This window comes from Dromiciops gliroides, chromosome 5 (assembly GCF_019393635.1).
Source record: "Dromiciops gliroides isolate mDroGli1 chromosome 5, mDroGli1.pri, whole genome shotgun sequence".
In the NCBI taxonomy this organism is placed as follows: domain Eukaryota; kingdom Metazoa; phylum Chordata; class Mammalia; order Microbiotheria; family Microbiotheriidae; genus Dromiciops; species Dromiciops gliroides.
The window spans coordinates 46,002,676-46,015,474 of record NC_057865.1 but is presented as its reverse complement, the minus strand read 5'-3'; the positions used below and the strand labels follow the sequence as shown (position 1 = coordinate 46,015,474).

The following is a 12,799-nucleotide window of genomic DNA, read 5'->3' as shown; positions in this document are numbered from 1 at the left end:
CACACAGCTAGTAAGTGTTAAGTGTCTGAGGCCTTATCTGAACTCAGGTCCTCTTGAATCTAGGGCGGGTGCTCCATCCACCACCTACCTGCCCTGGAGATTGTTTTTTCAGTCCCTGGTAATCTAGGTAGAGATGAAATATTGTATCACTGTTCCAGAGCATTGAGTCTTCAGAATAAATCTCAGATGAGAATTCTAATAATTGTGCTGTAGCCTTCATTACCCATCACGAATGAAACTCTTTCAATGTCAGTTAAACCTCAGATGATCGTAATGGTTGAATTCTTACTGCCACCATGTTCCCACAGGTAAATGTCTACAAATTCCCTCCATGTTTAAGGTGTCCAACACCTTAAACGATAACTAGGAAACCAGCTGTTGTAGGAACCCATTAATATGTGCTCTCAGGGAAGCAGACTGCTTACTGTGTGCCTGTCCAATCCTAGAACTGTTTTGGATTTGCCCCCTCTGGGAGTTTCTAAAGTCCCCAAATCTCATTTGTCTAAGGTCTTGTGCTATATTCCTGTAAAATATGCCCTTGCCTATAGCAGTAGTAGCAAATTAGTGAAGGCTGAATTAGTGAATTAGTGAAGTCTCAGCTACTGGAACCAGATTTCTAGAGATTTCCTTTAGGGGAGCTAAAATACATTGGTTTGTGTGTATTTCCTCAGGGTTCATGGTGTTTAGCACCTGTTCCTTCCTTTGCACCTTTTTATTGATCTTAAGTTTCTCCTGTTGTCCTCTCACTTATCTCTTCCATCTTTCTCTTTTACTTGAGTATGTCTCTCTTGTACTTCCTTCTCTACTTCCTCTCCTCTCTGGCTTCCCTCTCATTCCTTGAGGGCAAAGGCAATGTCTGGTACCTAAGTGTTTTTTCTTTTTTTTTTGTTGTTCTTGCTTTGTGGGGGGCAATGGGGCTTTGTTAAAGGACTTGCCCATGGTCACACAGCCAGTAAGTGCCAAGTGTCTGAGGCTGGATTTGAACTCCTGAATCCAGGGCTGGTGCTTTATCCACTGTGCCATCTAGCTGCCCATCTAGGTGTGTTTTAATCCCATCAGCTCCCTTGGGCTTGTCCCAAACAAGATTTTCTGGAACTGAACTTTCTGTGGAGAGGGAGAAAGGATTGAAACTGATCTCTAGGTTGCCACTAGAAATGCATTCTTATTATTTTTCTCTCACAGGAGGATAGGTTTTAGGCATGTGTTCTCTACAAGCAAGAACAATCCTTGTCCAGGAGATGAGCATTCAACCTTTGCTCTCTATCATACCTGGTGGTGGTGGTGCTTACTCTAGTCTTGACCACAGGATGATAAATCAAAGTAGTTTGCCTTGATCCTTCTTGCTTGGTTTGGGGGGGGGGGTATGTGAGAGCATAAACCAAGAGCAGGTGCACATTCAGGAAGTCCTTGTACTTTGGAACAAGTATTGATGTCATAACTTTCTGGAAGGAAAGGATTCTGGCAATCTTTTTTCTTAAGGGGCTCTAGTTCCCACACAAAAGTTTATTTTATTGTAAATTAAGAAACATGTAAATAACAGAGTAGGGAGTAGAAATCCAGGGACCAATTCTTCCACAGCCCCACCTAGTCTGTGCCAGTCCCAGGGTCTGCTTCCCAGTTGGATGTGTGGACCTAGGGGCCCCAGATACACCTAGAAATGGAAGGATGAAGGCCCGTGATGGGAAAAGGGAAGCAGGGTTAGGAGAAGCAAGGAGGAAGGAAGGGTGTCTAGAGGCTGGTGCTACTCTTGTGTCAGGCCTAACCAAAGAGAGAGTGGATGGGTGAGTAGGTGGGGATGGAGGAGAGGTCAGGTGACAAAATGAGATGTTGTCTTTACAGTGGCTCATCTGATCGTGTACTTGTCCCACTTTTTCTCTGGGTCATAGGGCTCCCAGCGGCTGGCTGGGAAAATATGCTTGTTCTTCTCATACCAACTTCTTAGCACCACCTTTCCTGCGTGTGACTCATCCTTCTCGACTGTGGCATCATTGAGCAGGCGAACATCATCATGCACGTCAAAGTTAAAGAGTGGGCCACTCTTCCCTCTGGCTTTGGTGACGATGAAGTCATAGAAGCTGTGGTGATGAGGTATAATCAGATCCTCCTTGATGTACATCAGCTGCTCCACTCCTGCTGACCTCAGCTCACTGAAGTCTTTCCTCAGGATCTCCAGGGCCTTCTGCAGGAACTGTTGCATTGTGTTCCCCTTCTTCATCTGTACTGTCCTTCTGTGCCCAGAGCCATCCCAGTAGCTGAAGGTGATTTCAATTTCCTCACTCTTGATCTTCTCCTGCTTGGCCTCCCATTCCTGCCGAAGTTCCTCTCTGAGCCTATTTTCCTCTTCCTCTCGTTCACGGTCAGGAAGAAAGCTTGTGTCCACATCCGGGTTCTTGCCTAATTTTCTCTTCTTTGAAGGGACCTCTTCTCCATTTAGACTATCGCCTCTCTGAAGGGAGGAACCGTGTCTGTTCCTGTTGAGGTCTACATTGCCTTCCCCTTCTTGATCTTCCTCATCTTCTTCCTCATCCAAGGTGAAGGAGAGGCTGGAGATCTTTCGCTTCTCTTCCTTCCTGCGTTGCTTTTCTCGAAGTTTCTCTAGCTTCAGCTGCAGTTCTTTGGATTGTTCCTTCTTAGCCAGCTGCTTTTCACGCTCCTTCACCAGCGCTTCCTGCTTGGCCTTCATGTCATTCAGGGTCACAAGACCCACAGTGCTGGACTTGAGCTCGGCCTCTACTGCATCATAATGAGCTGAGAATTTCTTGTCAATGTTTGACTTCATAATGTTCTCCTCAGTGATCCTCTGCTTCATCTGCTCCATCTTCTCCCTCTGCTTTTCCCGCTTCTTCATGAGATGCATGGCACGGCCAGCCTCACTGGCAGCCCCCTTGTACTGAGCCATGGCAGTGGCGGATGGCAGCAGCTGGGCCCTGGGGAGGCCTGTTGAGGTAGAAGTCTGGTCTCCACAGGCTGTAGCTGAGGAAGGAGTCTGATCTCCACAGGCTGTGGCTGTGAAGTAAACTTGGTCTCCAGGGGCGTTGGCCTCTGATGTCACAAGGTGGGCGTGGCCTTCAGCCCAGTCAAGAGAGAGTGAACAGGGAGCAGCAGAGGCACCTGGATTCTTCTGGGCCTCTCCGTTAGGCTTAGTTAGGCTTTGTTACAGTACAGGTGCTGGTTATTTCATTGGTATTTTTAGTATATTAATCTGGTTGCCAACCTGCCTTTAGGAAAGATACAAAGGAAACTGTAGCAAAGAATTTAAACTTCTTTAATAGCTTACAGCCATAGTGTAATCAAGATTCCTTTCTTTGGTACCTACTTTGTATCACTCATAGTGCCTGGCTGCAAACTCTAGCCAAAGCTCAGATAGGAGACCACCACCTCTGCTTTCATGGAGTTTTCCAGAATATAGGGAGAAAAATCCCAGAGGTCCCTGCAAACTTAGCTATATCTTCTTCACCACTTAGCACCTATTTTGTGAGAGAAGATTTACTTTGAGACATTATTGTTTTTATCAAGTTCCAGGCAAATCGAGAGAGAGAGAGAGAGAGAGAGAGAGAGAGAGAGAGAGAGTGTGTGTGTGTGTGTGTGTGTGTGTGTGTATGTGTGTGTGTGTGTGTGTGTGTGTGTGTGTGTGTGTGTGTGTGTGTGTGTGAGTGAGTGAGTGAGTGAGTCCTGGCTCTGTTAAACTGCATTTTTCCTCTTTACCATGTGTAGCTTTGAGTGAGTCACTCACCTCCCTGACTTTCAGTTTCCTCATCTATATGAGGTTTAAAAAGTTTGCCCTTAAGATTCCTTCCAACTCTTAAATCTCTGATTCCAGTGGTTGAACAAGAGTCTGATCTTGTGTAGAAAGAAATTGGCTCTATGGATGTCTGGTTATGGTCATGTGGGTGGGACATAATTCGGTCTCCTGCTATCCTTCCCCTCATGGAGTTGACTGAGGCTTATGCCCTCTCAACTTCTGTGTTGTATGGAGTACTGGAAAGTAAGTATGGCATATGCTTCTACATTGGGAGTTCTTAAACATAATTTTAAATTTTCTTCTATCAAAGATAGGAACACTTTTCAGTGCTGTGTCTTGAATCTACACACTGAAGACATCTTCAGGAGCAGAGGTACACTTAACTGTTTTTAATACTGAGGGATGCATGTTCAAAGCACAAGTAATACTTTCTGAAGCCCTGGGTTTTAGAATCCACTAGATATAGTGGTCTTGGTAAGGTTGGCCTTGCACAGTTGACAGTAAAGAGAGCTCTACTTCAGCATGGAATTTCCAAAAACAAGTGGATTAACTTTCCCAGGGCAATGGTGTCTAGAGAACTGGCCTTATTCAAAGGGTGAGATGGTACCAAGTAGGCAGAAGTAGAAGAGCTCCAGTGCTCTTCTCTACCAAGCCTTTCTTTGATCACTCTTATTACTTGGATTATCTTGTATTTACCGATTTGGATCGCTATCCCTGGGACTTATCTCTCTAGTGTTCAAAGTCTCATGGCAGCAGTGATGGTCGCAACTATTCCTTTAAGGTCTTCATAATGCTTAGAGTAAATGTCTTGGTAAGAAATTTAAGTCATAAATTCTTCCTGGCCACATCACTCCTCCTTATGTGCATCTCTAAGACTGTGAAGTGCTTGTCATGGTTTTCAAGTCTTTGTGTTATTCAGAACACCCTAGTCATGTGACTTGAAAATAGACCTACTTGATATTTGTTGAGGATTCAGGTAAGGGACATAGGAAATGACTCCCAGCTGATGGGTTCTATCACTGGGTCTCTTCTTCCTCTGATCATTATTAGTGGAGCTCCCCTCCCCTTTCTGGATAATTCTTATGGACCTGTAGGTTTGGAAACAAAACAACTACATACTGAAAGGGTCTAAGCTCCCTGGAATTTCAGTACCCATGGAACAGTCTGGTTGTCAGTCTGTCATTCCTTGATCTTGACAAGATACTATCCCATATTATCTTGGGTCACACAATGACTTGATAACATTTTTTTCTCAATAAACATTTGTATTTATAGTTGTGAGTTCCAAATTCTATCAACTTCCACCTTCCTGAGGAGGTGAGCCGACAGATATAGGTCATACATGAGCAATTCTTATAATTTAGTTTTAAAGATCTATTCCTACCCATCATGCATGTCTCTCTACTAAATAATATAATAGTCACTTTTAGTTCTTTGTAGGCAAGGTGTTTCATATCTCAGTGCCATATGGAGATTCCCCCGATATTTCCCTGAATATATGAAAAATCCCAGAGGCTGTATCCTCTTTTCCACCTAGCCCCCTAGTTTGTGAGAGAATACTTCATAAGACATTATCTTTGAGTGTTTTCTATGGTGGATGGATAGGCCAGACTCTTTTGATTGATTGTAATGTCTTCAAGGAAACTGCAATTTTCTGTGTCATAGACCCCTTCTTAGAATAACTCTTAAATGAATAAAATAAAATAAATAGAATTAGAAAGGAAATCAATCACAACGAAATAAAAATATTCCCCCTTCCCCATACGAGGTCAAGAACTTCCAGGTTAAGAATTCTTGTTCCATATTGTGGAAATTTATTTTGATTTGGGAACCCTACCTTTGGGCTGAGATTAGAAAGCCTTAGGCCCTCAAGGTTTTTTTCTGTGTGAAGGGCTGGTGCCCCTCCCCCTCAGCTCCAGCTGAGCAAAATAAAGCCCCATGGGCTATACAAGACTCCAGGTAAGACAGCTGGGGGGAAAAGCCCCAGTTCCCTTCGCCCCCAGTGTATCTATCCAAGAGATCCCGGGCTTGTCTAGGCCGTTCTCTGGTATAGCCTGTGCAGAGGTCCCTGGGCGCACATCAGGGGGCACAGGCCCCTGGAGCCCTGGGTATGGTACGAATGAGACACTCAAGCATCCCATTCCATCCCATCTCCCCCCCCCCCCAGCTAAAGTGCCATCGGATTAGCTTGGTGGGGGGGGGGCGGGCGCAAAAAGCCCTGAGGTTTGAGTGGAGAGAAGGAAGATCTCTCTCTCTCTCTCTCTCTCTCTCTCTCTCTCTCTCTCTCTCTCTCTCTAATATATATATATATATATATATATATATATATATAATCAGGGAGTTAGACAGCAAAGGGGGCAGGCTGACAAGATTAAGGGAATGGAGAGGGACATCGGAGGCTAAAGGACTAGAGCAAGAGGCAGATGTATGGAGCTTGGGAGGGGCCAGAAGATTAAGAGAACTAAAGGACACTGGAGCACTAGGAGAATGGAAGGAGAGGTCAGTGAGAGAAACACAGGGGCAGTACGGAGAGGAAAGTTAGACGCAAGTGAAAGGGGCTTGGAGTTAGAAGAAAGGAGCTGAGCAGTGAAAGTGAAAGTTGGAGTGGAGGAGAAAGTTGGAGAAAGCTGGAGCATACCCTAAGGCAAGAGGCAGCAATGGCCCTTATTCTATTAAAAGCAGACAGGTTGTATAATTTGCATTTCTTTACCCTTATTGTTTACATTTGATTTTTATAAATAAATTCTGCCTTGATTATTTAGTTAAGAGGCTTCTTAATCTTTTGCTTATTTGGGAGCAGTGTGGAGAAATTTTTAAACAGCCCATATTAAATTAATAGCAGTGAGATAGCCAGCTGGTCAAAAGGCCCCAGATTAGCCCCCCCCCCCCAGCCAAATTAGGCCCCAGTAAGTTAAAATATTTTCACATTTGAATGGCGAACATGAAGGTATTTACAACCCGATTATAATTTTTCTAAAGTTATAATTTTTCATATAGATATAATTTTCCATATAATTCCAGTTCTATAATTTTTCAGATTAGATATAGTTAAATTACTTTTTTTCAGGAGGGACTTTTTGCAACAATGCAATGCCTCCATACATATACAGGATTTTTAGCAGAGGCCACTGACCTGAAGGTCCCTATACCTTTAAAATGGAAAACAGACAAACATGTATGTCCCATAAAAAATGACAGACTAGTCCACCTTCACCTTCTAGTACAAGAACAGTTACGGACAAAACATATAGAGGAATCTTTTAGCCCCTGGAACACCCCCATATTTGTTATTCCTAAAAAATCTGGGAAATGCAGGTGACCTACATGACCTCAGGGCTATCAATAAGGTGATGCAACCTATGGGGACATTCCACCTTGGACTAGCCAATCCAAATCTCCTATCCAAGGACAAGCCCTTATTAATAATTGATCTAAAGGATTGCTTTTTTTACAATTCCTCTCCATCCAAGAGATAGAGAGGTTTGCTTTTTCAATGCCCACAGAGAATAACAGTGAGCCTCAACAATGATTCCCATGGACAGCACTCCCTCAAGGAATGATGACTTGTCCTACCATATGACAGTATTTCATCGAAGAGGCTCTCACTAATTGGCTTTACTGTGGGTGCCCCATTCTCATGAGAATGCAATAAAGACTTTTGTCAACCTTAAGCTGCCTCTGAAAGAACTTATTATGATTGTGGGGGGTCTCAGGGCCACCCTGGAGCCCTTGCCTGATCAGCAGGACATCCCACTGAAACTTTCTCAGTGGCTGATCAGTCAGTGGCAAGGGAATTGGTCCCATCTCCAAAGGCCAAAGAGGAGCAGAATTGGTGTCACAAAAGCTGGAAAAATGAAAATGTGGTCTGGACTGAAGGGAGTAGATGAGAAAGTGAGCTCATTGACCACATAAGTTTGTGCACAAATCCCAGATAGGAAAAGTAGCTATGAAGTACTATTATGGGTGATTGGTTAGTTGTAGGTCTTAAGGATTTTAGTTAGTTGTAGGTTCTTTTTTTTTTTTTTTTGGTGAGGCAAATTGGGGTTAAGTGACTTGCCCTGGGTCACACAGCCAGTAAGTGTTAAGTGTCTGAGGCCAGATTTGAACTCAGGTCCTCCTGACTCCAGGGCTGGTGCTCTATCCACTGCGCCACCTAGCTGCCCCTAGTTGTAGGTTCTAAGGGATAAGACCAGTGGGCCAATCTCTACTACAGATTCCTGAGGATAGTCCTATGGGATCTCAGTTACAGAACTGGGATTTAGAACAATATAGAAGTAAAAGTAAAAAGAAAATGATTAAGATTGATGTATGTTTTATGTGCATCCTGTATCAGTTGTGTTTGTCAAATGTTGTACTTGTGTGTCTGGACGGAAAGTTTTGGTTTTTTACCTTTTAACTGTTAAAGCTAATCCCAAGATCTTCTTTCATTCCTATGCTCTGGCCAAGCTGGGGAGGTCAGAATCTGACTGCAGGTTATTTTTACTTTGTGATTTACTCAACGTTTGAATTAGGTACTGGGATATAACTTCTCTGCTATGCATTCATAGCCTGAGATGAACATTGTAAAAATAGGTTGTTTAACCATTTCTTGGTTCACAAAGTGAGAAAAGGTCTATGTGAGTCTAATATAATAATAATAAATGATAAATAATATAATAATGATAATGATAATTCAAGAAGAGAGATAAAGATATTTGAATTCTTATGTGATTTTTTTGGTGAGATAAATAGCAAAAACAAATAAAGGAAGCAGGGGATTGAGAATTTATCCAGCTCAGTAAGGAAGTAGAAAACAAGGTTATAGAAAGCTGGGAATTGTCACCTTGTGATGTTGAGAGAAAGAAAAGGAAAGGAAATATATTAATTTATAAATAATAAGAATGATTAAAGCTAAAATCTGTCCTGAAGCAGAGGAGATTAAACAAGTAATCCAGGCCCTCAATAATAAAAGATCTACTGAATAGGTCCTCAGAAACCCCTTTGGTTGTTTATATTCCCCACTAGAGATTCTCTCACCTGTTTATTGGGACAGTTAACCCCTCACCTAATTTTGATAAAATGGATCTTCTTGAATAATACACAAAAACATACTATTAACACTTATGTATCCCTTATATCTCAAATCATCATAAAAGGTAGAACTATAATGCTCACAGGATATGACCCTCAAAACATACACCTTCCTTATACTTCTTCCCGAATTGAAGATTTATTACAGTTATTTGAAGATCTTCCAGTTGTTTTAGCTGGGTTTATAGGGGAACTCCTTTCTTCAATCCCAGCTGATAATTACAAAATATTCTTTACAGGGATTGGCTAGTTTTAACTGGAACCCATTTCTCTATTTGATTAATATGTTCGTTAATAAGTATCCTGGCTACAGCCTTGGAGTCATGTTGCAGGTCTTCCAGCTGGTGACCCTGTGGTCATTGCTCAGGTACAATAATCATGCTATATTTTGGTAACCCATTCCAATCCATTCCCTACAGATGGGGCCAAGATTTTGTCATAGATTTTAAGATGCAACTATGTTGTATGTCTCCACATTGTCAGTCTGTGGAGTATGTTAGTTCTCATTCAGGTTTGTGGTTCCTTGGTTCTGGGGTACACTCAGGTCAACTCTTAGCATGGGGTTGAATGGCTCCATGCTAAGTGGCTTGTTTGAGCTTGTGTTTGTGGAAGGAGTGCATATGTGGTTAGGTGCTACCCTGAGGAACAGTTGAAACCTTATTCTTGTGGTAGAGTTGAAAGAGCATTAGCTCTATAGTCAAGAGGAGCTGGGTTCAAATGTCACCTCTGACTCTACCTGTGTGAGCTTAGATAATTTGTTGAACTCTCCTGGACCTCAGTTTCCTTATCAATGATGAGGGAGATAGGACTAAGTCCTCTGAGGCCTCTTCCGGGCAAGTAGGGGAACAGAAGATAGGGCACTGGAATTGGAAGGCAGAATTGTAATTCTTCTCTTCCTAACTCCACTAGCTATGTGACCTGGAGTATATGGAGTACTCAGGGAGGACAAAACAACCACTACAATCCTGGGAAAATCACCTACCTCAGTTCCCTCACCTATAAAAAGGGGATCATGGCACCTGTATTACAGGGTTGTGGAAACAGGTTTGTTGGCTTTGCTCTTGAAACCCTCTTCTACCCATCCCCCCTAAGACCCTAGGTCCTAAAAGTGTTTTGCCCCAGAGCCACAGATAACCCTTCCTAGTCCTGACAAAGTGGAGAGCAAGGTGAAGTCGGCAGCCTGATGCATGGATCATCTTGTTGTGATTTTATAGCTGACCAAAGGGTTGTTCACTGGCACTGAGCTGTTGATGGTGAAGGTACAATGGTGGGATTGGTAAATTGGTTTAGCTAAACTGTAAAAATGGGATTAAGTGTTCCCTCCCTATTCCCACTTATAGTGGGAGCTGATCTTATTAGACTGTAGGATGTTTTGAATGTTCACTTTTGTGAGTTCACAGTCTTGTTAACTCTAATTTTGCTTTGTGGTTTCTTGGCCTTAGGATGCAGATGAAAGAATACATCAAGTTCTCCTGGACACAGTGATAACCTTTGTTTCTACAGAGGATTTGTGTCCCACCTGACTGGCTATCTTTATTGCAGGAACAAAGTGGTTAGGTTGCTCCTGTTCTGGAAGTACTTAAAGTACTCTGAGGGGTGGGGTGAGGAGGGGGGGGCAGGGCTTCAATGAGTCTGCAAGGTTATTCAGAGCTCCTGTAGTCTGCACCCTGCCTTTTGCATGCTGAGAAACCAAGGCTCAAAAAGGCATCTGAGGGAACTAGATGTTGTTAGCGTGCCAGACATGGAGTCAGACATGGAGTCAGACCTTAACTGTGTGAACTCAACTCGGTCAACCTCCTGTGTCTTAGTTTTTTCATCAGTAAAATGAGAAACTCAATGACATCTAAAGACCCTTCCAGCTCCTGAGAAGTGTAATCATAATGGGTACCCAATACACTTGTCCTATGAAGGTATTCTCAACAACTTCTTAGGAATTTTCTTTTTTCAGCTCCAGGGGATGAGAGGGACTCCCAAGGTTGATTGCACCTTGCAGGATGAGATTTTTACAGTAATGAACTTCCTGAGGGCATGGTGTAGAAGTCAGGTGCATGCCAGTTGAGCAGGGAAATGTTCTGAGCTGAGTTCCTTCTTGAAATGGAATCACTCAATTTCAGCACTAGTCCCTAGAACCTCAAAACTCTTATTTTCAGAGAACAATACTTTAAAGGTCTTCTTATTTAAAAAAACTTCAGCCTTAAATTCATATACTATTTCAATATTCCAAAATTAATTTTGAATTTTCCTAAGATCATCAACATCAAAGTCAAACTGCAGTATACATGCAAGGATTTGTCAGAAAAATAGATTTAGTCCAGTTCACTTGCACCCTGACATGGTCAATGGACAACAATTAACAAATATTTTTGAGTGTTTTTATTAGGTAATGAATCGAATGAAAATTTCAAAACTGCTAAGTTGAAAACATTTGATTAATATGCACATATTCAGGGAACACTACTAGTAATTAATTGCCCTGAAATTTGGAAGAGAAATCCAACAAACCTCAACCTACAGGGTACATATAAAGGGTTAAAAGTGCCCTGTATCTTCATTATCACTGCCTCTAAGGCTTGTGTCTGTAGACTGGGTCCCATCTTCAGTTTTCTCCATCACTTACTTGCTCTTCAGTCTGCCCTTTTGGTGGGGACTGGTTCCCTGCTGCAAGGTCCATACTTCCAGAAGCAAAATTGGGATCTGATGAATGGGTTTCTTTTTGGACATTAGGATGATCTAGAAAAGACTCCCAGCCCTTCAGTCTTTCTTCTCTCACTCTTGATGTCTCCTCAACCTGATAATCTGTCATACCATCCCAAGTCTCCACGTTTAACTGATGGCTGCCAAACCACCTCTCTTGAGGTCTTGTATATAGAGATCAGCTTCTTCTGGTTCCTTATATGCCACAGAAGCCACACCTTCTGGGTGTCTATCAAAGAGAAGAACCTTCTTTACTTGGCTAGGGAATGAACTGCTTTCTGCTCCCCCACATTTGCTTGACCTTGATCACTTCTAGATTAGGTAATTGGATTCAGCCCTTTCCTCAAGAATGTGGATTCCTGAAAGATAAGGTGGAAATGACAAACTCACCTACTTTGACCTTTGTACACAAACTGAGAAATGTAAGGATTTCTCCTTAAGTTGGTCACCAATGAGATCAACTGAGTATCTCATACCTTCCATTAGGAAAGCCTCATTAGAATCTAGATTCTGGTTGATGTGGGGTCTGAAATTGTCCAATCTGCAAGGAAAACCATGGAGGCAGAGCTCCAAGTCAATAGAACTTTATTAAAGGGTCCATGGCCTCCTATGATGAAGTGGACTCCAGATTTTCCTCATGATCTGAGATGCCCCTGGTCCCTAGCACCTTGTTTTAGAGGGTTTGATGCCAGATTTGCTACCTATATACTCTGGATAGGCAATACAAAATAGAAAATCCCATTGGTTGAAAGACCTTGTTTTTGAGGGCCCAAAATTTTGTTATTAGTAAAAAAAATGATATATCAGTGGCATGGAACGAGAGGGTCATGGGTTGGGAAAAACATGGGACATCTTTGGTCACCTGCTCATGTTGGACAAGAGAGGTCCAGAGGTACAATAATAAGTTGGACTTTCCAAAGCATCAAGGCATCCCACTCATGTGAGGCTGGGGCATGGAATTTGAGTAAAATAGAATGGAGATATCTTTTTGGCAATCTTGTAGTTGTGCAAGTGAATTTTATAACTGGTAAATAAGTAGGGAACATTACACCTTTATAGTGAGCCTCAAACTTTAATGTAACATCAGAACCTATCTTAGATAATTATTTCTGTATTTTTATATTATTTATGTAAATTAACAAACTGATACGGAATTGGAATAGAGTGAAGGTCCTAATGAATCATACCTTGCAGTCAGTAGTTAGAACTAACTTATATGGCCCAGGAGAGATCCATGACCTTGTTGTATCCCTTAATTCTGTTGATGAAGGAAGGGCCTTCTGAAAGGAGAAG

General features: G+C 42.3%; 1 protein-coding gene across 2 annotated transcripts; it reads right to left on the bottom strand.

Annotated features, from left to right (window-relative positions):
- Positions 1-1,843: 1,843 nt before the first annotated feature.
- On the bottom strand, positions 1,844-2,899 carry LOC122729945 (protein FAM50A-like). Of its 2 annotated transcripts, XM_043969095.1 has the most exons (2): positions 2,486-2,899; positions 1,844-2,407 (listed from the first exon to the last, which is right to left on the bottom strand). In XM_043969095.1, exons 1-2 carry the CDS (start codon positions 2,897-2,899, stop codon positions 1,844-1,846), a joined length of 978 nt encoding a protein of 325 aa, XP_043825030.1. The 2 variants fall into 2 exon arrangements, with proteins under 2 accessions (XP_043825030.1, XP_043825029.1); XM_043969094.1 differs by having other exon boundaries at positions 1,844-2,899.
- Positions 2,900-12,799: the final 9,900 nt, after the last annotated feature.